We start from the raw sequence: 26,591 nt of genomic DNA, 5'->3' as shown, positions 1-26,591 counted from the left end.
GCTATATCTTCCACACTACGTAACCTTGGTGGAAAAGCTCGCGTAGATAGCTTAATAATATAGTAAACAATAGCCTTCTCTTCGGATTAAGTAAGCTTCTTCGATCTGGGCGTAGTATCGCGTTGTGTAGGCCGGCCGGCGCGTCGGTGTCTAAGCGTACTGCGATCGACGTTATATATCTTGGCTGCAGCTGATACACTTAGATTTTTATCATTTCGAAGAGCCTTAAGGGCTAAGATTATATGGGCTTCCTTTGAAGTAGATGGCATTTTGGAATGTTAAGAAAATAAGGTGTTGAGGTTGAGGTTACGCGTCGCGTGAAAAAGGTGGTCGCTCGCTTATATTGGTCGCTCGCTTATAATATACGTTAGTGGCAAAGACGATGATTCGAAGTTTGGAAATGCAGTAGTGCTGGATTAGTGATATCCTTGGCCTGTATCATTCACGCCCCTTTCCAAGACTTTTCCAACAAAGCTCAATGTAACTGTGTCGCTGTGTAGGTTCGTGCGGTAGGAGGTAGCGCCGCTGGAACGTCTTTCCGTCAGTGTAGCATTCTGGTTACCGATTGACACCCGACCATCATGGGCTTTGGTGAAACTTGCAGCGCCAGATAGGTATATCACGCCGATGCAAGAGACTCAAAACGGTGATGCCATACACTATTTTGGCACATTCCATAGCAATCAGTGCCTTTCTGAGATGGAACTCGCTAGTCCCTGTGGTTGGATTCATGCACTTGACTTTTGACAAAAAGTGCCACAGTTCGGAGAATAATCAACCTTGCATGGATTAAAAACGACACGGTCGTGCGGCCATTGGAACGGAGGAGGTCGGCCACTTGCGCAACCATCGCCAAATCATGACCTCGGCTGTGTGCGATGTTTGGACTTTGTCTTTTGATGGGATTTGCACGGATGATGCGCTGTCACTCACAGGCAGTGATGCGCGGAATACCTTGATAAGATCAGATGATTAGATTAGATAACAACTATATCTACGTCCGGCCCCAAAAATTGCGTACTTGACGCGCACAGGCCGCACCTCCTGAGACTTGGCATTCAAAACCCTAACCCTAGATCTCCATATCAAAGTGACGACTCCATTCCTGAGCGCTGCCATCATAGAACTTCACATTGTCACCGAAACCCAGTACCCTCGTTAACGTAAACAGGAGCCCACTGCCGAAACCTCCCACACCACAGCTGACTATGATTTCGCCGTAAGAGCGGGAGGCGCCGTAACCGATCTGCTGGCGGAGGAGGGCGAGAAGCTCAAAGGTGCTCTTGAAGCTTCCATCTGGGTTCCAGATATTTGCGGTGGGCAGATTCTTGGCCGAGGGAATGTGGCCCGGCTTGAGAGCCCACTCCTCCAACCTGGTGCCGTTGTAGACATCCGGGTCACGGCCGTCGAGAATGAAGATGCCCTGCTTGTTCTTGTGGAGCTTGGAGGCGACGTAGTTGATGTCGACCAAGAAGCTTCTGTCCGGAGCAGAGACGAACGTGCGGGGGACGGGAACGGGAACGTCGGTGGTGACGGGGAGGGATTCCCTTGTCCAGGCGGGAAATCCACCATCCAGGATGGCAACTCGGCCCTCGGCCAGGCCAGCAAACCTAAGAGTGGTGGCCACGCGGGGCGAGGCGGCCTGGGAGAAGGAGGTCGGGTCGACGCCGTTGACGAGGACGATTTTAGTGGCGGATGGTGAGTTGCTCACACCGATCGACCCGAGGAAGGCGGCGAGATCATTGTACTCGGGAAGTTCCAAAAGAAGATCACCGGGCCCCATCTGAGACCACGCCGAGATGGGCTCAAAGGGGGCGCTGATGCTGCCAGGGATGTGGGACACAGCATACTCAGCCGCGGACCGGAGATCGATGACAACCATGTCGAGATGCTGCTTGCACCTGTTGAGCCACCAGGGGGACACGATATCGCCAAAGAAGAGACATGTGAGCGGAGTGATGGCGCGATCCTCCACCTTTTGCGCATTGACCGAGAGAGCCGCAGCCGCGACGGACGGGATGAGCCCGACGATGGCCGAAAGCCGGAGGAGAGTCGGAATCGACAACATGATTCCAGCCAGGGAGGTTGAGGAAGAGTACTAATACGGAAATGGCCGGGTATGCGGAGTACGGTACAGATTGTGGAAAAAAAGAACGACTGAAGCAGAATTATTGCCTCTGGAAGCGATGCTGCGTTGCGATCCAAATGTTGGATGGAAAGGAGAGTATTTAACCATCCGCGCGCGGCAGGTTACTATCGCTGCCGAGCCCTCAGTCCCACGTGGTGGTTGAGCATGTTCGCCGTAAGAGCAAGGGCTTGGGTCTCGTCAGGTCCCCGGGTGGCATCGCCGGCAAAGGGGGTATCCAATAGCACTTCGGGCTATTCCTCTTTTCCATAGGCAGCGTTGCAACAGCCTGGGCTCACCTTACACCAACAATGCTGCGAATGACCGATTACAAAGATTGGAAGTGCGCTAATGCATCGAACCTCACAATGCAAGCCCAACAGGATGCCAGCAGCATCCTAGGTGCGCTTAGTGGCTTGACCATTCACAACAACAACACATGCAGTCGAGAAGCAGTTAGAAGCAACCCCATGCCTGCATGGTGACAATATTTCAATTTCTTCTGGGCCTGCATCTCTGTCCTGCGAGAAGACTTGGCTTCATGCAGCAAGCAAATGCCGAATGCGCTGAGCATGCTGTTGGACAGGACAATCAGACGCAGTGTAACCCTCACTCCCAGGAGACCCCCGTCAGTCCCTTACTCACCTCGGCACTCCTGCCATCTAAGTTAACCTGCCTACCCTGCCGGGCGGGACAGGTGATTTGAGATAAGTAAATACTAAAGCTGCAAGGGCAACTGACGACAAGGTTCATCCCCATCCGTATTGGGAGCGACTTGCGTGTGGCGGAATGTTGTTGGTGGTTGAAAGATGAGGTGCCTGCCCCGACCCCAGTTCGGCAAGAGAGTGGAATAGAAGGAATTGGCCGGAGTTTTGCGGCTGGGGTAGTTCAAATCCATTTTGTGGGGTGAGTGAGTGGCTACTAGCGTCTATCCTAGGACAGGATCATCGGAATTATGGAGCCTCAACACTGCGGAATTTCCCATCTACGAACGACAAGCTCGGATCAAATAATCATTGTTGGCACAGGTGCTATTTCGTTGGTTAGCTACGATATGTATGTACCAGTAAGAGGGGAATGAGGCAATGTCTCTTCTGCTGGTTTCAGCTCTCACAGGTGCTTTAGCAAGTATCACGCAATAACAGCTAGACTGACACACTGGCCAAGGGCTTCATCAGCTAGCTCTTGATTTTGGACCCCCTGTTCCAACATGCGTTGCTAAAAGTCTTGACTGTTTCGCCTCGATGGAAACAGAACAAAACATCGTCCAACTCACCGCAAACCGATACACAATGGAGATGGGTTCACCCGACGGCGAGCTACGCCTACACGTCATATAGAAAATACGCTGCGTAGGTAACTAATACTGAGAAATACTGAACCATGCCTTAAACGGATATTTAACTAGCCTTTCAACTATTTTTCAAGCCCTTTCGATTTTTTTAAGGCCTTTTGACTTTCTTTTAAGGTCTCTTAACTATCTTTCAGGGCCTTTTAACTATTCTTTAAGGCCTTTTAACTATTTTAAAGGCCTTTTAACAATCCTTTAAAGCCTCCTAACTATCTTTTAAGGCCTGTGAACTATCTTTCAAGGCCTTTTATCTATTTTTGAGGACACTTGACTATCTTTTAAAGCCTAACAATTATCCACCAAGGCCTATTTTTATTCTAATGAGGCGTAGATTGATCAGGATTATGTGTTTTACCGACTTGCAGTACCATTTATGTTGTCTACAATGTGGCCTGGCAGCGTCGAGAAGCCTTTGGCAAAGCTGGAATCACAGTCACATCTCTTGCCAGTTGCGGTGGCAAGGGTTAGCTTAAATGCAACACGCAATGCTCCACGCAATCCAACGTGGACCGGAGCATTGTGTGGACTTGGTAGAATGTGCCGATTACCATCAGATGAATGGCCTGCCAGGTAAGGTATGTACGGGTCAAGACAGCAGAGGAAAAAAGGGGTTTAATTCTCGGTAAAATTCGAATCAAATCAAACCGTGGGCCCTGTACGTGAATTCTATCAGCATGATCAACCGCTGCAATCATGTTCCAGTTTTTTTCAACAGTAAATAGAAGATGTTCACACTCAGTGCGATGGCAGGCAGGAAATTTGTATCTGAATTTAGTTGCATCACCGAGCGGAGGAGCCGTTGAGATCAATGTCCCGACTGTCTTCTCAGTGCACGGCCTTTCGCTAAGTTTTCTTTTATCCAGGCGTGCCAGGCCAATTAACCACTCTCACAGGAATTTTAGGAGGATGGTAGAGAAGCACCGATACACATCATGGACAAAAAACAAGATCTCGAGGGATAAGAGAAATGCAGTCGACTATTTTCAATATGTAGATTCTTTGAAGACCTCTAAACCACTATCTCAACATGCTTATTAATTACCTAAACTTTACAAGTCCTCTTCCCTTGGTTATCCGTATCCCGTAGGCAAGCAAGTTGATGAGAGACACGTGCTTGCAGAGTCTGATGAAGACCCTGGATTGAACGCCCGAGCGTTTCTTCCAGTTTCCACAAGGCCGCACAGAGCTGTGGGCAAGTCGTATGATCAGAGTCACAACATCCAATACATCGTCCAGGATGTTTCCCCAGCTGAGACCCTCCAGAACCACTGCCAAGACGTTGTACAGTCTGCCAAGATATCCAGTGCGAGGGTGCCCTGGAGGGTACTTTGAAGCTTTTACCCCCATTTATGCGTGCCAAGACGCCCTGGGAAGACTGGCCATTATCGATTGTTGAAATCACGTGGGTGTGTACTTTGCGACACACCAAAAATGCCAGCTGTGGTAAGTAGTCTGGTCTGTGCTGAGATTGTCACGCACAAATGGGAGCCAGACTGATGGATGGTACCTAGGTGGTGACGGACACAGTTAACGGCGGGGCTGGAGACTCTCGCTCGGACAACAAGCAAGGGACCCGTGCTGCAGTCGTCCTCATCGGTATGCAATGGTATCCAGAGATGTTTTAGCGTGCGTAGAAGACCGTCCCGGCGTGTCCGTGCTTGCTTCCTTCAGACAAGGTGATTGTCCATGTTTGGATGAAAGATCTCATGATGGTCCACCTGTTGCCATGAGCTTTGCTGCTTGCACCGCTCAAGACCCATCCACGATACCGGTGCACCACACTTCAAGCCGGGTTTGGTTCCTGGGAGCCTTGCCTGTGCTGACCTTTTCTGAACACGCCCCCCGAATATCTTCACACCGGTCGGACACAGTCAAGCGGATCCCACGGTTGCGTTTGAGCTTGATATTATCCAGTTGAGTGGCGGTTGCCCTACCCGTGGATGAAGGTCCCTCTCTGCTCAAGACCCAAGGTTGATAAAGATCGTCTCTGCCCCTCTTCCTTTTCAGATCCACGTCCCTGTCCCGTCAGTTTGGATCTTCCCCACGATCAGGCCTGGTCTTGATCGACCAGCAGAGCGTCCATCGTGGATCAACAACCGCCAGTTCCCACTAGAAGTGGTTTTTGAACCAACCACACGACATTCCTTTCTTGTGCCCAACGACGACGACGACATCCCGACAACCATGTCTACCACTGACGGCCCGCCTCCCTTCGTGGAGCCCTATCCTGGATACGCTGAAGAGAACAAGGGGCCGACTATTTTGGGCGTAACTTCGACGATGACCTTGCTTGGAACTATCTTTGTTGCGGGAAGAGTGTACAGCAGAGTCATTTCGATGGGCAAGATCTATCTTGACGACTACATCACTCTGTTTTCCATTGTAAGTCCAGGCGACCATAAAATCCAGCAGGGGATAGAGAAACTCACGAGTACAGTGTCTATGCATTATCTACGTCGGCCTTGCTGGCGCCGCCATCTCCCATGGCGGCGGCAGACATTTGGACACGCTGAGCCAGGAGGACGTCAAAAAGGCCCTGTATTACACCGTTATTTCCTTCGTTCCTGGCGTGTCATCCTTCACGATCCCCAAGTTTGCCGTTGTCGTTTTGCTGCGCAAACTGCTGAACCCGGGGCGCGCCCACCGCATTGTCATGTGGATCGTCTCGATCATCTACGGCCTCCTCGCCCTCGGTATGCTCGTCATCAACTTCGCCCAATGCACCCCGGCCCGCGCACAGTGGCTGGAGGCTGATGGGAAATGCTGGGACCGGCAAATCACCGTCGACTATGCTATGGCGCTGGGAATCTATTCCGTTCTTTTCGACTTTTACCTCGCCATATATCCCACTGTCGTTCTCTTCCAACTTCAGCTCAACTGGAGGAAGAAGCTGGCTCTTTCCTCCTCGTTGGGTTTCGGATATTGCGCTGGTGTCATCACTTGCTACAAGTGCTACACGCTGAGTGGCCTCCTGGAGGTCAAAGACTTTACATACACGGTCGACGACGTGGTTCTTTGGACAAAGTAAGTGAAAGATCAGTGCAGTTGGGGACGCAAAGAGGAGGACGGAGTGCTGACTTGGTACACAGCATTGAAGCCAACTGTGTCATCATCGGCGCCTGCATCCCCTGCCTTTACCCTCTGATCCGGAAGGTGTTTGGCAAGTCTGCTCTCGGAAGCTCCGCCCGGCCGACGGGCAACTCCAAGTCAGCCGGCCTCCGGGGAGGGAGCACCGGACCGAGCAACACTGTCATTACCATCGGGTCTTATGCAAAGAACAAGGGCCGCAAGCGTGGCAAGTCGGGGTCGCACATGGCCTCTAACCTCGACACCATCAACGACCTGGATGCCGACGGCAAGTACATCATCCTCGAGGAGCGGTCGTTCCACTACAGCACCACGGAGCTGACTGCACAGGACGCCGTTGCAGCAAATTCCCAGGTGGCGCAAACAAAAGCAGCAAGGCAAGAAGGCTGGTAATCTGGACCAGGGCGTGGGGACCGAGGTGGTGGAGCCGAGCGGGCAGACAGGATCGAGGGAGTGTCCAACTGATGTCTTTCATTAAAAGAGCACTCTGTGTATTTCTACCAGTGCCGAGTTGTTGTTATGATACCCAATGATACCACCAGTGAAGCGCAAGCAATCCACTTATATCCAAACAGTACAGAGCACAGAGTAATTTGATGTCGCTGGGAAAAAGACGCCACGGGGAATTTGTCATGCTGCAGGTACCCCGGGTGGCGCACAGATCACTCACGTCGTTCACGCCCAGGTCTGTCTCTCGAGAAACTTCCTTTTTTCTTCCCCAGCAATTCTTGCCGCAACAGACAACCATCCACGATAATCACATGACGACGGGAGGCAGACTCAGATAGCCAACCAACTGCAATATCAACAAACGCGCAATCGGGCAGGCGACTTATCACAGGTGGGCCTCTCTCCGCACTGCAACGACGAGACAACGGTGGGGCCAAGCGCAGTGTTGATGCTTGGCAAGTCCAAGCTCCCTCGACCTTCCCGATCCGAGCTTCCCTCCGGTCCGATTCCCCATATTCCCGCGCTACCGAACCGGGACCCTCCAACTGCTGTCCTACCACCTGCCGCATCCCGATACCACAAGACATGCATGCATCGCAACCGCCATTCACACCTACCACCTGCCGCAAACCCAGAGAAAACAGATGATCGCCATGTCGTGGCCAGCGCGGGGAAGGTCGGGTGCCATGGGAGCAGATAAAAGCTGGAGGTCTGCCCGTGTCACGCTGTGCCGTGTCCGGTGTTTGGTTGTCGGCCCTTTTTGCGGAATATTGTTACTGGCATCATGAAGTTCCTCCAGACTGCCACGGCCCTTGCGTCGTTGGCTTCGGCCGTTGCCGCCAACGGTGGACCGGGCAAGCAGAAGCCCTTGATCAACTCCAAGAAGCTCCAGTCCGAAATCACCACAAAGGGGTAAGGGCCCTTTATTCCTATCCGCTAGTGCTGCTTTAATCCTTGGCCTGGGCACTGCTAACATTGGGGTGCCTGGGCGCCGTTGCAGCCTCATGTTCAATCTCGAACGACTGAACACGATCGCTTTTGCCAACGGTGGAAACCGCGCCTTCGGCCTTCCGGGATACGCCGCCTCGGTCGATTTCGTATGGTCTCAGATCTCCAAGGTCAAGGGCGCCAAAGCATGGAAGCAAGATTTCCCAGCTCTGTTCAACTTTGTCGAATCCATCTCGCTCAAGGTTGCCGGTGAGGACATCTACGTCTACGGCCTGACATACTCCCCATCCACGAGCGCCGAAGGTATCACGGCCGAGATTGTGGCCGGACCTGAAGGTGCCGCTGGGTGTGATGATGCTTCCTACGACGATCTGGACGTGAAGGGCAAGATTGTGCTGGTCCAGAGGTTCCGTTGCCCAACCGGCGGTACCCTTGCCGGAAGGCTGCTACCTGCTGCCCGTGCCGGCGCCGTGGCTGTCATTATCTACCATGATATTACCACCAATGTGACGGCCGGCTCGCTATCGGCCCCCAACCCCGAGCACGTTCCTGGTGGCTTCATCAACCTGGTTGACGGCGAACGTATCAAGACGCGTCTTGCTGCCGGCGAGACTCTGGAGGCTACCTTCCAGCAGACCCAGGTTATTGAGACGAGGATTACACAAAATGTGTTTGTGGAGCTGGAGGGTGGTGACAAGGACAATGTCGTCGTGGTAGGTGGCACTTTTGCTGGGACCTTGACGGTGTAGACATTTGCATGCCGACTGACGACGTGTGTGTAACCAGCTCGGCGCACACTTGGACAGCGTGCAAGCTGGTCCCGGTATCAATGATGACGGTAAGACGATGCGCCGCGCTCAGGTTGTTCTCGGGATAGTTAGCTGACAAAGCCCCAGGCTCCGGCACCAGTCTGCTTCTTGAGCTGTTCAAAGCTGCCAGCAACTATCGCACCAAGAACAAGGTCCGTTTTGCCTGGTGGGGTGCCGAGGAAAACGGTCTCCTTGGATCTCGCTTCTACACGCAGAGCCTCACCACCAAGGAGGCCGACCAGATTCTGGCCTACCTCAACTTTGACATGGTTGCCAAGGGTTTCATCGGCGTCGGCGATGCTGATGGCAGTTCGCACGGCAGCGTTGGGCCCCCGGGCTCCGAGGTCATCGAGCGCATCTACAACGAGCACTTCCAGAAGCAGGGCATTTCCGTCACCCCAGCTGTGGTCACCAACGGGAGCGACTACGCTTCGTTTTGGCAGGTTCTGAACAAGCCTTTTGGATTCCTCCACACTGGAACCGGGGTGGAGCAAGACCCGTGCTACCATCAAGCGTGTGACACGATCAACAATCCCGACCCCAAGACCATCACCATCAACGCCAAGGTTAGCCGTTGTGCACATGTCTCGAGAAAATCAGAGTTCTGACGCGAATATTCTAGGCTGCTGCACACATGCTGAGCGTTCTGTCCGTCGACGGCACCAAGCTTGTCCCCAAGACCAAGCAAAAGGGATCCATGTTCGCCGCTATCCGCATGCGCGACGTGGGACCGGATGTTGTCCGTATCGAGGAGCTCGAGGCACTGGGTGAGAGACACCTGGGATGCGGCCATGATATCTAAACCAACTCCTGGTGTCACATTGTTGGCCTTGTATTTGACTCGGATGATAGCAGGGGTAACGCCACAGCCATGTCATAGCTTCTAATCGTAATATAACCGGATGCTCATTCTCAGCCAAAAAGATCTGCAAATAGCAGAACAAACCTTTCCATGTGCATGATATCGATGATTATGCTAGGTACTCAGGCTCATCTGGCAATTTCCGCTGTCGAAATCGTTGCGGTTGTCCCCACGTGTCGCCACTGATAGGGCATCGGCTGCTGTTTCGGGAAGGCCATCTTGGCACGACTCGGACGCCTAAACGGGAAGGTCGGGCAGGTTTGTGCTCTGCTGGTTCATCATCAGCTCGTTCCAGTCAGCATCCCCGAGCCAGTGAGAGGTCAACTCTCAGCTCTAGAATGATTCACAAGCTTCAGGCTGCCATCCTCGGAACCGATAGACGACATCGAGGTTCCATGTCGCCGTGTCGATCATTGTCATACACCGCATTCCAGGGACGGGTATAATAACCCAAGGCGCGTGTTCTGTTGCAATGCGTCTCTTCTGTCCCATCCTTGGCGCTGTTGTCTGTTCTTCATAGGCCCGGTTCATGTCACTCGTTTTTTGCCTCTGAGTGAGCTCCATCGTCTGTAAACCAGCGTACAAGATGAATTCCCTCAAGGGCCTGCTCTTGTGGGCAGCAGTTGCCACGGCTGGCTCTATCGCTCTCGAGGAAGTGGGGTCTCCGGAGCACCTCGTGAGCCGCCGCAAGCTCTCCAAGCGCTTCATCGACGACAATGGCAACTACAACATTTCATTCTACCATCTCAATGACGTACACGCCCATCTCGACGAGTTTTCCTCCTCAGGCACCGACTGCACTCGTCCAGAGAGAGGCTGCTACGGTGGTTACGCCCGCGTCAAGCATGTCCTCGGCGAATCCCGCCCTTCGCACCCGGACTCGTTGCTCCTGAACGCTGGTGATGAGTTTCAAGGTAAGTTGAGGTCCAAGGTGGAATATCAAGTGATTTGGATTGTTGACTTGGAGTAGGTACCATGTTCTTCTCATACTATGGCGGTTCGAAAATCGCCGAGACGCTCAACCAGATCGGCTTTGATGCCATGACGTTGGGGAACCACGAGTTTGACCGCGGCGATGATCACCTGGGCGAGTTCCTTGACAACCTGACCTTTCCTATTGTCAGCGCCAATATCAAGTCCGACCATGCGGTTCTGAACAAGACAATCAAGCCTTTTCACTATTTTGAACAGTACGAGCTGGCCGTCATCGGTGTCACGACCGAGACAACGCCAGGAATCGCCAATCCCGGCCCGGGAACGACGTTTGAAGATCCTGTGAAAAGCGTACAGGAGACGATTGACTACTTGAGAGGCGAACTGGGAGTGAAGAGGATCGCGGCGTTGACTCACATTGGATATGAGGAGGACCAGAGGCTCGCGCGAGAGACGAAGGGTCTGTACTTGATCATGGGCGGCCACAGCCATACCCCACTGGGAAACTTTGCCGGTGCCGTGGGCAAGTACCCAACCATTGTTGAGAATTCTGAGGGCGAAGAAGTCTTCATCGTGCAGGCTTACCGCTGGGGAGAATATCTCGGCTACATCGATGTTACCTACGACACGGATGGAAGAGTCCTGGATTACCATGGTGCGCCGGTTCACCTGACCAACACAACAGCCCAAGATGAGGATCTTCAGAGCCAGATTGACCAGTGGAGGAAGCCGTTCGAAGAGTTTGCTGCCCAAGTCGTAGGAGAAAGCTTGGTGGTGCTAGATCAGTCTCGGTGCCTGTTGGAGGAATGTTTGTTGGGAAATTTCATGGCCGAGTAAGTTGCCCTCGCAGTAATGTGTCCGTGACGTGGGCTGACGATGGGAACCTGCAGCGCCATGCTCCAATACCGAGTCAACAACACCACCCCCGAGACTGCCCCGGCCTTTGCGCTCATCAATGCCGGCGGTGTTCGTGCCACTATCGATGAAGGCCCCATCACCAGAGGGGAGGTCCTCACGTCCTTCCCCTTTGGCAATGCCATCGTCGAGATCTCCATGTCCGGTGAACGCCTGTGGTCGACTCTCGAGGGCATCATGTCCAAAGTCAACCAGGTCAATGGCCGTCCCGTGACCTCTCTGTTACAAGTCAGCCGCGGAATTGTCATCGAGTACAACCCTGATGCAACTGCAACCACGAAGCTGGTTGCTATCACAATTGGCGGCAAGCCCTTAGACAAGACTGCCGAGTATCGGATCGTGACACTTGATTTCCTCGCAGGTGGGGGCGATAATTTCTTTGACCCCCCTTTTACCAACCCCATCGTTCTCGACACACAAGACCAGGTTTTGGTGGACTACATCGGGTACAAGACCCCTGTTGATATCAAGTTGGAGGGCAGAATCAAGCCGATCAGCCGATGCAGACAAAAGTTTCTAGCCCGGAACGCGAAGCGGATGTTGGACCCGACCAGGGGACTCTAAGGGTTTAATGTCTCTCGTCTGCCACACATTCTAATGCATGATGATATTTATATGACGAACTTGAATGATGAGTTAGTTGATGTGCTTGGCTGTCAGTGACAAGTATTATAGAGATATATACCACGTTGCTTACCCTGTGGGTAGGATGTCCTTCTGTATCAAGAAAAAGATGGTTCACCATTTTGCTTAACGTATTTGATAAGCGAGCGGATCGGACAAGCGAGTGGATCGATTTCGTACGCGATATAGCTCTCTACCTGCAATATCGATTTCCTCCACCATACCAAGATGTCTTCGATTCTAGTTAAAGTAAAAGTTATTCTTGCACTTAAAGCCCTTAAAAATGACCCTAAGCTAAGCCTTAAAGCTATAGCGAGGCTCTATTCTGTGCCTTATACTACCTTCTATCGCCGGCGCGCTAGTAAGCCTGCACGACGCGATATTCCCGCTAACTTACGTAATTTAACGGATCTGGAGGAAAAGATAATAGTTTAATACGTTCTTAAGTTATCTATACGCGTATTCCTACCTAGATTAAGTGGCGTGGAAGATATAGCTAATTAACTGTTGCGCGTATGTAACGCGCCTCCTATTAGTTAACGCTAGGTATATAACTTCGTTAAACGTTAGTTATAGCTCCGTGTACGTTTTACGCGTAAATATAATTACTAAAGGGCTAAATACGAGGATCTAAAGGTTATTATCGAATAATTTATATTTATACGGAATACTAAAGCGAAATATAGTATTATAAATAACGATATTTATAATTTCGACGAAATTAAGTTTATAATAAATATTATTTTCGTAAGTATAATAATTATTACCTCGGACGGCTTTAGTAAAATAAAATTAGCCTAGCTTAATAATTATAAGTAAGTAACGGTAATTTAAAAAATTAATATCTTCGGCTAAGCTATCCTGCCTTTTATTATTTTAGTTATATAATATTATTTTACTAATAAATATACCGAATATAATTTACTATTTATTTAACGTATTATAATTATCGATAATAGTTAGATTATTAATCCGGTAGGCCTAAATTAGATTAAGTATTTCGATTATTATATAGCGTTTCGTACAAAAGGTAAATACCGGTTATTAATCTTTAATAGCTACGAAAACTATTACTTAATTAAATTCGAGCGTTACTATTAGTAAAATAATATTATTACGCTCTATATACTTTTATACTTTTCTTATTTCCTTTAGTTACTCGATATTAACTATTTTAAGCTACTAAAATAAGCGTATAGCCGCCAGATCGAAAGCTTAATACGTATTTATATTAACTATATATGTAAATTTAAGTTTCTTTATACCTTCCGCGAAACTTTTTTTACCTTTATAATAGAGAAAAATATATGAAGTAACTTTACGGGTACTAGCTTCATACTATACGATTTAAAGAAAGTATTTTTTAAATTAAATATAAAGCTTCGTACGTTAATACCTTTATCCTTAAGGCCGGGCACGGTATTACCTTAAGTATTTTAAATATTATAAAACCCCCGAAAAGCTAATTTATAATTAATATTTATTAAAGCTCGCATTATTAATTATTAAAATACCTTCCTAACTTTAATATTAGCTACGGTAAACTAGCTTACTAAAGGTATAATAATTATAATACATTAAGTAGCTTTCCTTTAGTTAAAGGCATCTTCGCTCCGTAAGGCGAACGAGGCACTAAGTAAGCGCCGGAAAGTAAAAAAAATACGCGTATAGCTTAGAGGATCACTTAATATATAAGATGCACAGGATCTACTGGACCAGAAGGCTGTGGGTGGAGAGATGGCGCAAGGAAAGGAGCAGGGTGGTGGTAATGTAGGGGGGGGGCGTACGAAGGTTCAGTGCTGTGGTGTATGCGGCAAGCCTGGCCATAATATCCGTACGTGCCAGGAGGTTGCAGAAGAGTCTGATTCAGCTGTTTCTGATATAATTGTAGTAGGTTAATAGTGTTGTTGTTTTGCAATTGAGGATGGTTGTAATAGGGTAGTGGAAATCGATCCACTCGCTTGTCCGATCCGCTCGCTTATTAAATACGTTATTGTTTGTTGTGTTTTATTAAAGCATGTAATTTTGAGGATATAGGTCCCTAATTGTAGTACCAGAAGGAGTATTCATTTGAAAAATGGGCGAACCCATATGCGAACTTTGATATTTGTTCTAGATATGTTCGCTTGAATCAACGAAAAACACCACAACACATTTTGGGGTCCAGTCAGTTATTGATCTGGCATGGCTTCCCGCCGCTGACATACAGCCCTGACCCCTATGATCAGAACGGCAAAACAAATTATACCCTGGACAAGCCTTTAGAAAATTAATTCATTAACTCATTGACGGCATTACAGTCCTGCCATGATACACAGCTGTTTTCAACTTAGAGCTTAGGGCTCGATCCAGCACCCTGCTTGAGGTCAAACCGATCAAGGTTCATGACCTTATCCCACGCCGCCACAAAGTCCTTGACAAACTTCTCCTGACCGTCAGCACTGCCATACACCTCAGCGATGGCGCGAAGCTCAGAGTGGGAACCAAAGATGAGATCGGCGCGAGTTCCGGTCCACTTCTTTTGGCCAGTCACACGGTCCTTGCCCTCAAAGACCTCACCCTTGCCATCAACGTTGGTCCACTCGGTGTTGGGATCCAAAAGGTTGACAAAGAAATCATTGGTGAGCTTGCCCGGTTGGGCAGTGAAGACACCATGGTCGGAGCCATCATAGTTGGCACCGAGGACTCTGAGACCGCCAACAAGCACGGCGAGTTCGGGTGCCGTCAGAGTCAAGAGGTGGGCCCGGTCAACGAGGTACTGTTCAGTCTTGACGCGGTCATTGCCATGACCGTAGTTGCGGAAGCCGTCGGCATATGGCTCGAGATGCTCAAACGAATGGACATCAGTCTGCTCCTGAGAAGCGTCGGTGCGGCCGGGGGTGAAGGGCACCGACACACCGGCAGCTTGCTCCAGGGCAGCAACACCACCCAGGACAATGACATCGGCGAGCGACACCTTCTTGCCACCCGTAGCCTGCTCGTTGAATCTCTTCTGCACGTCCTCCAAGGCTCCAAGGACCTCGGCCAATTGGGCAGGGTTGTTGACCTTCCAGTCCTTCTGAGGAGCCAGGCGGATGCGTGCGCCATTGGCACCACCGCGCTTGTCACTGCCACGGAAGGTAGAGGCGGACGCCCAAGCGGTTGAGATGAGCTTCGGCGGCGCAAGACCAGTGGCAAGGATCTCGCGCTTGATGGCAGCAATATCGTTATTGTCGATTACGGGGTGGTCAAGAGGGGGCAGAGGATCCTCCCACAAAAGAACCTCGGATGGGATCTCGGGGCCGAGCCAGCGCGACCGAGGGCCCATGTCACGGTGGAGCAGTTTGAACCAGGCGCGGGCAAAGGCGTCGGCGAACTGGTCAGGGTGCTCCAAAAAGCGACGAGAGATCTTCTCGAAGCCGGGATCGAAGCGGAGAGATAGATCGGTGGTCAACATACGCGGGAGGTGCTTCTTGTTGGGGTCATAGGCATCGGGGATGAAGGGTTCCGCATTCTTGGCCACCCACTGGTTGGCACCAGCTGGAGACTTGGTGAGCTCCCACTCGTACTTGAAGAGGTACTCAAAGAACTGGTTGGTCCACTTGGTAGGGTTCTTGGTCCAGATGACTTCGAGGCCAGAGGTGATGGTGTCTGGGCCCTTGCCCGACCCATACTTGTTGCTCCAGCCAAAGCCTTGCTGTTCGATAGAGGCCGCCTCAGGTTCGGCGCCAACATTGTCGGCCGGGGCAGCGCCGTGTGTCTTGCCAAAAGTGTGACCGCCGGCAATCAGGGCCACGGTCTCCTCATCATCCATAGCCATACGGCCAAAGGTGACGCGAATGTCACGAGCGGCAGCGACAGGATCGGGGTTGCCATCGGGGCCTTCGGGGTTGACATAGATCAAACCCATGTGGGCAGCAGCAAGAGGGGACTCGAGGTCGCGGTTGTGAATGTCGGTGTGGTTCTTTTTGGATTCGTCACCCGAGACGATTCCCTTGCCGGCAATGCCCTCCTGGCCGTGGGCGTAGCGAGCTTCGTTACCCAGCCATGTTGTTTCGCCACCCCAATAGGCAGACTCGTCGGCCTCCCACGTGTCGGGGCGACCACCGGCAAAGCCAAAGGTCTTGAAGCCCATGGACTCGAGGGCGACATTGCCCGTCAGGAGCATGAGATCGGCCCAAGAAATCTTGTTGCCGTACTTTTGCTTGATGGGCCACAACAGGCGACGGGCCTTGTCGAGACTGACATTGTCGGGCCAGCTGTTGAGAGGAGCGAAGCGTTGCTGGCCCTGACCACCACCTCCACGACCGTCAAAGACCCGGTAGGTGCCGGCGCTGTGCCAGGCCATTCTGATGAAGAGACCACCATAGTGTCCAAAGTCGGCAGGCCACCAGTCCTGCGAGTTTGTCATGAGGTCGGTAAGGTCTTTCTTAAGGGCATCGTAGTCGAGAGACTTGAAGGCGGCAGCGTAGTTGAACTCCTTGTGGAAAGGATCGGAGGCGGCCGTGTGCTGACGGAGGATGTTGAGACGCAGCTGGTTGGGCCACCAATCAATGTTGCGTGTCCCGCCGCCGGCGACGTTGGCGGACTTGGTGTGATTGACCGGGCACTCTCCCATGTTTGCAGTATACCAATGAAAACAAACCTAGGTTGCTAATGTATGTGTTGGGGGTGTTGGGGGTGTTGGGGATGTTGGGGGGTGATTGGCAAGAAAATAAGAGGAGGTTCAGGAAGGCGGAAAGTTATGGCGGAAGAGGAGGGGTCACTACATATGGACTTGAAAAGAAAGGCACGCCGGAGGGGTCCGATGGAAGCACGGAAGCTGCAGATCGCCGTCGAAGCATCTGGATCTTAGAACAGTCCCCGACCCCGCTCTTCTCCGGACAAGCACACGCAAACACCAAGTACCGCCCAGACTGTCACGTCAAACCCCGCATGGTGAGGGGCAAGATCGCGACATTTTGCCCCGCTTCCTCCCTCGACGTGGCCATCCCATCTATTCCGTGCACCAGGGAAGGCATTATTATTCAGCAGTCGCCTTCGCGAGTACTGAACACGGTGTCGCTTTGAATGCTGTGGCAATCTACTGCTACCCACCTACGAAGAAGGGGTCCCTTGCATTGGTATGTAAGTCCAAAAGACGGTGCAGCTTTCCATCGGGGCTTGCCACGGGTGTCGTTGCCCTGTGCTGCCCGGGGAGCTTTGGTCGCCAGAGAGGTGCCCATCAACGGCGTTGATGAGATGCAATGATGCTGATTGGTGGGGTGCCTCGTGCTCGGGGTTCGGATGTAGGACGGAAATGCTGTTGAGCTTCCACATTGGCTCTCAAGTCCGTCTTTGCATATCAGGATAGCCATTCACGCCATTCCGCTACGTTGTCGACGGGAGCTCTTCACGGGACGGGAGAACAGATGGAGGCGGGACCTTTCGATGCCAAGGCCGTTGCTGGCAGGGGTTTTAATAGCTTGCCCCGCATTCGCGTCATGGCAACTGGTCCACCCATTCATGGTCTGGGAATAGCTTCAAACTTTAACTTAGCTTCCCATATTTCGCCAGCAACGAGGACGCTTTGTCAGACGTGTGCTGTAGGTAAGCGGCTCACATCGGAGAACTATGGGGTACTCTGGGAAACTCGTTGGGCCCTGGGCGGAGATAGTCGGCTTTACAAGACACTGCAAGCCTTGGTTTGTAGGCATGTGGCGGACAGAATAATTGGTACTGCAAGTTAGTTATACACAAATTAACACCTTTTTAAATAGCAGATAGGCCTCTTAATATTCTTTTTATACCTATTAACTATCTTTTAAGGCCTATAGGCTATCTTTCGATGCATGGTTTACAACTTTTGCAGTGTTGGGTGTTTTGTCGACAGCGTGGTAGATACACCCTTTAGGGCAAAAACATTCCTCCTTCATAGGTATCACTAGTACACGTAGTGCATTTGCTGGAGAAGACACATTGATTTTAACAGATTTCGAAATAGCAGCTCAAGTGGTAGATGTGTTTCGATGCCCGATATAGGTAGGTAGTTATGCTGTGATGGTTTTACACAGCGCATTTCCCAGACTTCCTCCCTCAAACCCCATCAACATATTTCACTAGAAACTCAAATCCCTCTCGCACCACCTTAGAGCCCTGCGGATGCCTCCTTTCCCATCCTTTACCGACATCAAACAAGTGCTTTGCTCCCTCGTCAACAATTCTCAACTCAGCATCAACACCTCGTTCTTTGAGAGCCTGGTGCATCCGTTGGGCTTGCTGCCATGGTATCAAGTCATCTAGCCGAGGGTGAACGATAAAGGTCGGTGTTCTGTACCGATTTTGTTGCACCTGGGCCAATGGAGACACCGCCGTAACCTCCTCCTCAGACACCTCTCTTTTTCCATTGATCGCAGAAACTCCACGCAGAAGAACCTCGAGTGTTTTGCCATGATGATTCATGTACAATGCCAACCTGGAGCGTGGATCAACGACTGACATCCAGCCACCCACCGCCTTGGCTGAAGATGGTGGATTGTAAGCCGTGATGGGTTGGTCAAGTGTCATAAAGGCGGAGTCAGCCGCGATAGGGAACATCGACTCTGACCCTTCCGGAATGTTTGGCTGAGTCCAGAAGGGATCCTTGTAGTCCGAAGGAGAATAAACGGCGAGAATGGCCTCAGGTGGTCTAACATCAAACTCGGCCGATTTCCACGACAGACTCATGGCCAAGTGGCCACCGGTGCTCCAGCCAATCGCGACGACCTTCTCACCATCGACCCGAATATCGGTTCTCGCCAGAGGAAGAGAGGGAAGGGTATTCCTCACCCATGAGAGGGCGGAGACGGTATCACACATTGGGCCTTCTTGGAGAGTCGTTTCGGGACAAAGGCGGTAGTCAATGCTGACCGGAAGGAACCCTTTGGAGAGGAGAAGTTCAGTTTGGCAAGGTCGAATGTCGGCTCGTGAGAGCATGATGTGGCCCCCGCCATGAATCATCAAAGCTGCAACTCCACTTAGCTACCATCTTTTTTCAAACTTTATTACCCTTTTTGAGAGGGCTTCTGCATTTCTTAAGCACAAGCTTGAGCACATACCTATGGGACGAGGCGCCGCTGACATATCAGAGAGTGTAACTGGGTAATATATGTCTGCCATCAAGTCAACACCGCCGATACTCTTGAAGCGCATCGTCTCCATTCTCGTTTGCTCTCTGATATTGGGCTCTCGCTCGGGTAAGGCATGGGCAGCGATGACTCTCAAAATCTTTCCTTCTTGTGTCCCGTTATCGCTCCATTCCACAGACGCAAAGCCAGCCTGCTTTAGACTCCTTTCCCAGGTCAGCTCATCGGCAAGGGCATGGGTCCGTCCATCGTTGAATCTCCACCATCCCTCCAATAGCCCAAAAACGAGATCGAACCAGTAAAGATTCCTGGTCAGTTCTACCAAGCATAGCAAGCCCCCTTCAACTGGATCCAACAGCGCTCGAATATGACTGGCCGAGATGCTGAGGTTTTCAGTGGCATGTATGCAGTTTGTCGACAGGACAATATCGTAGTGCTTGTCCCGCTTTGTGTCTGGGGATTCAATGTCCAGCGTGGTGAACTGCATCTCGATTTCCACCCCATTTCCCCGAGCACTAGAGGCCACCAGAGATGCAAACCTTCTCTTTGCTGCCGCAACAAGGGATGGGGACAGGTCGGTGAAGGTGTATTGGACTGTCATGTGGGGTCTCTCAATCTGGCTCAGGGCATGTAACAGAGGTCGTGTTGTGCCGCCTGTTCCCGCCCCGATCTCCAGAATACGGATAGTTTGTCGAGCGCTCATTCGTACAAGGGAAGACAGGTAGTCAACCAGAACCAAAGTACCCGTTCTGAACATGGGGGCGTTGAGGTAGACGTCTTCAAGTAACCCCCGGGCGGAAGATGTACCGAACAATATGTCGATTGGATCAGCCGCGCCCGTCAAGCACGCCGAAAGCCGGGAGGCTGTAGCATCTAAAAGCTTGGCTTCGGAGGTGTGCTGCGGAAACCGAGAGAGTATGGTGGCTTGGAGGTCAACGGCGGAAGCCGTCTCGAGAGGTGTGTTTGTCCGCCAAAATTTACCCAGGTCATCAACAGAGATCAGCTTCGAGTCTTGCAAGATTTCATACAGCTGCCTGACGAGCTTGCTGTGTTTAGGATCGAAGGAACCGATGAATGGAACCTCTGATCCTGGCTTGATGAGGCTCAAATCACAGCCCATATTACCAAAGGCGGACAGGACGTATTGTGTGACGAGTCGGGACTGAACTGGGTAGACGTCCATGCAAAAGTTCGAGAAGCGAGTGGCGGAAGCATGTCGTGTGTAATTGGCTGCAGCCCCACAAAACGAGACACCAGCGACGCCCCCGAGATCCTCTAAACCACTCTTCTTGCAGTGGCCAGACTCGGAGCTGGTGGCGATATCTTTGTCAGTGAAATCAGTAGGGCAAGATGAATCATTCGAGTCAATCTCCGAGTCGAATAGATCCGAACTAGTCAAAGGATCCGATCCCGTTGTCTCAAAACTGTCATTTCTGAACACTTTGGGTGCTGATTGGGAAAATGTTGGTTCCGTCGACTCTTTCCCCACGAGGCCGACGAGAGCTGCGACGTCGGAACATGCCAACAGCTCAGGCTGTGAGACTTTGACTCCAAACATATTAGAGATCTCAGCCAACACGTCACCAGCCAGTAAAGAATCGACCCCAAGTTCAAAAAGAGTACTCGTGGATTTAATTTCCTCGACCGGCATCTCAACGATGTTGCTGAGCACCCTCCTGATGTCATGATCCACTGATGACTGGGCCTTGGAGTCTTTTATTACTTGAGGAGTCTGGTCGGGATTTGTCTTGGTGATGGGTGCAGAGGTGGCTTCCATAGGCGGGGTCGGCTCGGTTGGCGATGATTGATGGGGTTGTGTAGTCAAGGGGAAGGAACGTGAAGCGCCATTAAGTCGCCCTAGGGTGCGTTCCAACGACTTGAGGGAAACTGCCCTGAAAGTAGCCCCCATGATGGCGACAACCAGTTCATTGGAGGTTCCATCGTAGACCAGAATGTCGTTTATTATCAAGCGAGAATCCGGCTCCATATCATAGCGGGTATATACCTTCCAGCTGATCGATGACTGTCTGTAAGCTGGTGAGATGATTAGTTCCTCGATGGCAGTGCACATGAAGACTTGCCCAGCGTCCCCGGGACGAAGACAGTTAACGTGAATACCCGCCACCTGAAGAAAGTTGTCCAGGGCGACGGGGTCACAAATACCCTTTGGCAACCTGAAATCATCTGGAGATTCCCAATTAGTAGGAATACCGACTAACCCAACAGCCTCGTTACCATGGGCCGTCAAGGATTTGACGCCCTGATAGTAGGGGGCATAGTCGACCACACTCGAAAACAACTGGTAGACCATCGGACCTGCCACCTTGCTGGAAGTCTCCAGGCTATTTAGACGATCGACGCGAGATCGTCGAAATAATTTACTCATAGATGAGAGCTGAGCATCTGCGCCCCCAGATGGCAATGCTATGCGGCCTCGTGCATGCTCTGTCGAAGTGCCTTCAGCATTCAGGCTGGATATGTTGAACGACCATGACTTGGTGTCATTCTGATGCAGAGATACGGTTGTCTTCGTGTGGCTCGTCGCAATCCCAAGCGGGGATGACATCGCCAAAGCCTCGAAATGAGGCATCATCAGGTCGCCTAGAGGCATGTCGGCAGCTATTTCAACGCATTTGGCGCCGAGCTCCAGGTAAACTGAGGCGGGACACAAGCCATGTCCAGCAACGGCGTGTCCATTTGCTGCGAGCTGGTAAAAGTCGGCAGTGGTGTTGACCTGGAAGACGTACTTCATGTTTCCAGCTTCAACCAGGGTGATGAGATCTGCAGAAGCGGCATCTTGTTTCGCTGTTTTACCGGTTTCCTCCGACCCCCTTGGTTTGTAGTCCATCCAATGCTGTGTCCTGTCGAATTGATATGGAGGAACCGGAACAAAGGCGTGTCGATTCTGAGGGCCATGCTGGAGGAACGGCCAATACCGCACACTGCATCCAGCTTGCCAAAGCTGGGATGTGATCACACCAATGTTGATCATCGCATCATCGTTGCGGAGGCCAGCGGGTAAGTAAATGTCTGGCAATTTGCCTCCTGTCTTGTTGTTATCGCGCTTGACCCGTTTGATCATGGGGATGACTGGTGACGAGGTGCCTGCCTCGAGCCAGATGGCTCCCTGGTGATATGATGCAGTGATGCGAGCGATGGCATCGGCGAAGAAAACCGGATCTCTGGTGTGCTGTACCAAACTCTCAGCTGTGAACTGCCAATCCGAAGTCTTGAGGGTGCAAGTCTCAATTTTGAGACTCGGCGATTTGACAACAAGACGACGAGCCATCTCGGTGAGCTTCGTGAGAATTGACTCAGTCATGTGTGAATGATAGGCATGAGTACTTGCCAGCTGCAGAGACTTGATTTGCTGCTGTTGGCAAACGTATTTCGTCTGGGCGATAGCCTCTTGGTGGCCAGAGAGGACAAAGCTTGTCGGGCCATTGTAGCATGCAATTTCAACCCTACTGCCGGTTTGTTGTAGATTCCTGTTGACCGCGTCTCTGATTTCCCTGGCTTGAGGCTCAAGACACTCAAGCGAAAGCATGCATCCGGGTTCCGACCAGTGATCGCGAATCAGGCTTGCGCGACCGGCAACAAATCGGAACCCATCTTCGACTGTCAAGGAACCTCCAACAACCAGAGCGGATATTTGGCCAAAACTGTGACCAACAAGTGTGATGTCAGATGTCTCCAGCCCGGATCCCAGCCAACAACGGGCCGTAGAAACTTGCAAAGCCAGCAATTGACAGTGCTGACGAACAATGTCATGCAAAGCCGGAACCGATTTGGAGGACGTGAAAATGCTTGGCACAATTGCCGGAAGGGCAAGAGCAACACAGACATCATTGCATTGGTCCTAGAGCTTTTGTTAGCGCCAGGTGCAAACAATCCAAGACTCGGGGTAGGATAGGGGTGAATTCAGGGGTATGTAAACAAAGAGCGCCACTCACAAGGTGTCTGCGCAACACAGAGCATGAATTGTAGAGATGTTCTGAAATCGAAACACTCTGCCCTGTTTGGCCACCGAATGCAAGCACTACTGGTAGCTGAGTGGTGGGCATGGACGCTGCCGTCGTCTCAAGACAGGCAACCATATCATCGTGACTCCTGGCTGTAAGGGCCAGTCGGTGAGGGAACTGGGGATTCTGTGACTTGTTAATGTTGTAGGCGATGTCCCCAAATGATGCGGGAAGTGGTGTCCAGGACTTCAGCGCAGCAATCATGGACTGCAAATGATTGGGTGACTTCGCCGCGAGAAGTATTGGGTAGGTTGTCGGAGCCGACAGCACAGACTGGGAAGCTGGTTCCTCATATTCCCTGACAAGAATAGCAGCATTAGAACCTGCAGCGCCATAATTGTTCACAAGGGCGACTCGTCGGTGGACTGGGCTCCAGGGCTGGGCAACTTTAGGGATGATTATCTTATCTGCTGGGGTTGTGGTAATGCGAGGATTGAGAGTGTCAAATCCAGCCTGCGGGGGAATGGTCTTGTGGTGCATCATGAGAAGGGTCTTTATGACGCCGGCCACGCCTGATGCAGCCTCGCAGTGCCCGATACTGTCTTTGGCGGAGCCGACAAACAGGTGCTCGGTGCGAAAGGGACCACAGAGAGCCATTCTTATGCTCTCATACTCCTTAGGGTCCCCGACTTGTGTGCCTATGATGGCATCAGTGATGAGGTCCCAGCAATGTCAGCACAAGAGGGGCACTCACCAGTTCCATGTGCTTCAACGTAGGTAACTTCTCCCGGGCTCACTCCTGCCGTTTGCAGAATTTTCTTGTATAGTGAGCATTGTGATGACGACTCTGGGACAGTGATTGGACTGCAATTGGAGTTTTGGTTGACGGCGGAAGCCCCGATGACTCCTAAAATTGCGTCACCGTCCGCAACTGCTTTGGACAAGGGCTTCAGCACCAATATACCTGCCCCTTCTCCTCGACAGTACCCTGCGGCAGAGCTATCAAATGCATGGCTTGCTCCGTGGGGGTTGAGAAAAGAGCCCGCGGCAAGAGCTTGGTGCAACTCGGGGCTGGTGATGATGTTCACACCGCCCGCCAAGGCAAGTTCGCACTCGCCTGTCAAAAGAGCCTAGCAGTCCATGTCAGTCACGTCCAATGAACAATGGGCCAAATCTGGGGCCTTACCTTCGAAGCTGTGTGTATAGCCACAGCGCTTGAGGAACAAGCAGTATCAAGTGTAACCGCAGGCCCATTCCAGCCAAAGAAATGGCTAACTCTCCCACTGATGAAGCTTCTCAACAAACCCACCGCAGTGAAAGGAGTTGCTTGGTGTCCGGCAAGATTATGTTGATATTCAACCTCACCAACGCCCATGTATACACCCACTTCCTTTTGCTGGTGGGTTTTGATCTGGTGATATCCTGCGGTAGCTAGAGCCTCATACGCAACCTCAAGGACAAGCCTTTGCTGGGGATCGATGTGTTTAGCTGCTCGCCCAGCAATATCGAAGAACCGGTGGTCGAAGCCCTTGACAACCTCATCCCTGAGAAAATTCCCCTGGTATTTGGCTTCAGCCAGATGTGAGGCAATGCTGGGATATGTCGGATCAAAACGGGACACTGGAAGAGGTCCAAACGCAGTCTTCCCTGAGACCAAAAGGTTCCAAAAGTCTGACAGGGAGTCTGAGCCAGGGAAGCGAGCAGACATGCCGATAATTGCGATCTCGTCCTCTGGCATCGAGGTGCTGGGTGAGGGGTGAGGATGGGTAATCGAACGCGGAACAAGGCCTCTAGTATGGGAGCCAATGGGTATGAAGACGAAGTTGTCGGCTTTCTCGACACAGTTGCGCAGAGTTTGTAACCAGTGAGCTCGTTTGCACAGCGCGAGATCGATGGCAATATCGTGAAGTGATGTCGCGTTCGGCGGGACGATGTTGGCATCAGCGGTTGATCTCAACGGTGTTTGCAAGGCCGCGGCGGCGGGAAGCTGAAGTTCCCCAATAGAGGCACAGATTCTTTTGAGAGTTTGGGCTCTCTCCTCATGCCGTAGGTGATGGTAATGGCCATGAAGCCCAATATCGGTCCACGGCAGGCTAGCTGTCTGCAGCTGTCCTTCCAACCAAAGTCGCTTGCTGTTTGGCACCGTCACAGTGAGAACGCCCTCATCCAGAAAACAGGAAATATAGGCCTAGCAACATGTTAGCTTGTATAGGCCAGCCAAAAAAGGTTGAATGACTTGCATCCGGTATCTGGTCCAGCAGTGTCTCCAGAAACACCCTATCACTCGGGTTCCTCAGGCGCACACAAATAGCCCTTGCGTGATCAGAAGGGAACTGACTGGAATCGGCGTCCACTGCTGCGCCAATACAGGCCCCAAGTCGCAAGGCAGCGGAAATATTACGCTTGAAGTCATCCCAAGTTGACGCACTAGCAAGAGATGATGCCGACAGCCAGCCAATGCAGAAGCCCTGAACTTGCTGATGCGGTGTTAAGGGTAGTTTGTTTCTAGGAAGACCTCTAAACTGAATGGCGAGGTCTATGGCTTGAGACACGATTGTCAATGGGGCCAGCAAAGTGTTGTGCCGCCAATCATCATTGGCGTTTAAGAGAAGCTGCCCGCCTTGGGCAAAGTCGACGAGAAGATGGAAAATCCGGCCAGGGTGAAAGTCTAGCCCGAGCTGTTGTCCGAGTATAGACGAGAGGTAGGGCAAGGTTAACAGGGCTTGAGTGATGAAGTCAAGGGTGGGATCTTTCAGGAGGTTTTGTTGTAGTTCCGCCAAGGCCTCTCGTGTCCAATTGGTCACTTGGGGACCGAGTAGAAAGATTTGTTGCCGGGCCATTGTAAGAAGACTTGTTGTAATCGGTGTCCAATAGTACGGTTTGGGAAAGATAAAGCTCCGCCACAACAAAAGCGAGAACAGAGAGACTTGATATACAGATAGACAGCAGTTTACAGGTAAGCAAGCCTACCAGAGTTGACAGCACCAGCTGGCGGAGTTGAGAAAATGTTGGTATCCACACGCAGCTATGTAAACAGCGAGACTAATCAGGGAGATGGGAAGGAACGAACAGCAAATCTTATCTCCCTTCTTTTACCATCTTGCAATCCCTGACTTAAGGGGTGTTGCAGTGACCTGCTGGCCAGGATCTAACTGAATGTCGTATAGGTAATACGCACCTATATGCACGTACGGTTTCATGGAATCTCTGCCCTGGAACATGCGCATGACACCGGATACCCGGTGTGCTCCTTTAATTCCAGACACCTCAGCCGGCCACGGAAGCAAGTACCCGGACAGTTGCAGCAGCTGTATGGGCTGCACCCCCGCCATCCCAAGTTTACCCAAAGATGCCGCCCACAGCGGGTGCATTATGGGAAGGAGGCACCATAGAAGCCTATCCAAGCAAGAGCTGCATTGAAATATCAGCTAGTATTTGAATTG

General features: G+C 51.4%; 6 protein-coding genes across 6 annotated transcripts; 3 read left to right on the top strand and 3 right to left on the bottom strand.

Annotated features, from left to right (window-relative positions):
- Nucleotides 1–1,072: 1,072 nt before the first annotated feature.
- QC761_0087460 (uncharacterized protein) lies at nucleotides 1,073–2,068 on the bottom strand (the record flags this gene model as incomplete). The annotated part of the gene is made up of 1 exon (XM_062872927.1): nucleotides 1,073–2,068. One exon carries the CDS (start codon nucleotides 2,066–2,068, stop codon nucleotides 1,073–1,075), a length of 996 nt encoding a protein of 331 aa, XP_062728981.1.
- A 3,592-nt stretch (nucleotides 2,069–5,660) lies between these two features.
- On the top strand, nucleotides 5,661–6,956 carry QC761_0087450 (uncharacterized protein; the record flags this gene model as incomplete). The annotated part of the gene is made up of 3 exons (XM_062872926.1): nucleotides 5,661–5,858; nucleotides 5,914–6,500; nucleotides 6,566–6,956. 3 exons carry the CDS (start codon nucleotides 5,661–5,663, stop codon nucleotides 6,954–6,956), a joined length of 1,176 nt encoding a protein of 391 aa, XP_062728980.1.
- An 841-nt stretch (nucleotides 6,957–7,797) lies between these two features.
- QC761_611260 (uncharacterized protein) lies at nucleotides 7,798–9,572 on the top strand (the record flags this gene model as incomplete). The annotated part of the gene is made up of 5 exons (XM_062881534.1): nucleotides 7,798–7,925; nucleotides 8,014–8,674; nucleotides 8,748–8,799; nucleotides 8,858–9,336; nucleotides 9,393–9,572. The coding sequence occupies 5 exons, from the start codon at nucleotides 7,798–7,800 to the stop codon at nucleotides 9,570–9,572; spliced, it is 1,500 nt and encodes a 499-aa protein (XP_062728979.1).
- A 646-nt stretch (nucleotides 9,573–10,218) lies between these two features.
- QC761_611250 (uncharacterized protein) lies at nucleotides 10,219–12,214 on the top strand (the record flags this gene model as incomplete). The annotated part of the gene is made up of 3 exons (XM_062881533.1): nucleotides 10,219–10,546; nucleotides 10,603–11,398; nucleotides 11,456–12,214. The coding sequence occupies 3 exons, from the start codon at nucleotides 10,219–10,221 to the stop codon at nucleotides 12,042–12,044; spliced, it is 1,713 nt and encodes a 570-aa protein (XP_062728978.1). The 3' UTR covers nucleotides 12,045–12,214.
- Nucleotides 12,215–14,433: 2,219 nt separating this feature from the next.
- On the bottom strand, nucleotides 14,434–16,701 carry QC761_611240 (uncharacterized protein; the record flags this gene model as incomplete). Its single annotated transcript, XM_062881532.1, has 1 exon — nucleotides 14,434–16,701. The coding sequence occupies one exon, from the start codon at nucleotides 16,699–16,701 to the stop codon at nucleotides 14,434–14,436; it is 2,268 nt and encodes a 755-aa protein (XP_062728977.1).
- Nucleotides 16,702–18,018: 1,317 nt separating this feature from the next.
- QC761_611230 (Type I Iterative PKS) lies at nucleotides 18,019–26,286 on the bottom strand. Its single transcript, XM_062881531.1, has 6 exons — nucleotides 25,389–26,286; nucleotides 24,335–25,336; nucleotides 23,903–24,260; nucleotides 23,230–23,837; nucleotides 19,160–23,045; nucleotides 18,019–19,066 (listed from the first exon to the last, which is right to left on the bottom strand). The coding sequence occupies exons 1-6, from the start codon at nucleotides 25,986–25,988 to the stop codon at nucleotides 18,159–18,161; spliced, it is 7,362 nt and encodes a 2,453-aa protein (XP_062728976.1). The 5' UTR covers nucleotides 25,989–26,286; the 3' UTR covers nucleotides 18,019–18,158.
- Nucleotides 26,287–26,591: the final 305 nt, after the last annotated feature.

The sequence above is a fragment of the Podospora bellae-mahoneyi genome, chromosome 6, assembly GCF_035222275.1.
Source record: "Podospora bellae-mahoneyi strain CBS 112042 chromosome 6, whole genome shotgun sequence".
In the NCBI taxonomy this organism is placed as follows: Eukaryota; Fungi; Ascomycota; class Sordariomycetes; order Sordariales; family Podosporaceae; genus Podospora; species Podospora bellae-mahoneyi.
This window is presented reverse-complemented; position numbering and strand designations above follow the sequence as displayed.

Coding starts and splice junctions, on each gene's coding strand:
- QC761_611230 (XM_062881531.1), bottom strand. CDS start 25,988: ATGGCCCGGCAACAAATCTTTCTACTCGGTCCCCAAGTGACCAATTGG. Junction 25,337..25,388: donor TGCTGGACCAGATACCGGAT/GCAAGTCATTCA, acceptor ACATGTTGCTAG/GCCTATATTTCCTGTTTTCT. Junction 23,838..23,902: donor CGTTGAAGCACATGGAACTG/GTGAGTGCCCCT, acceptor TAGGCACACAAG/TCGGGGACCCTAAGGAGTAT.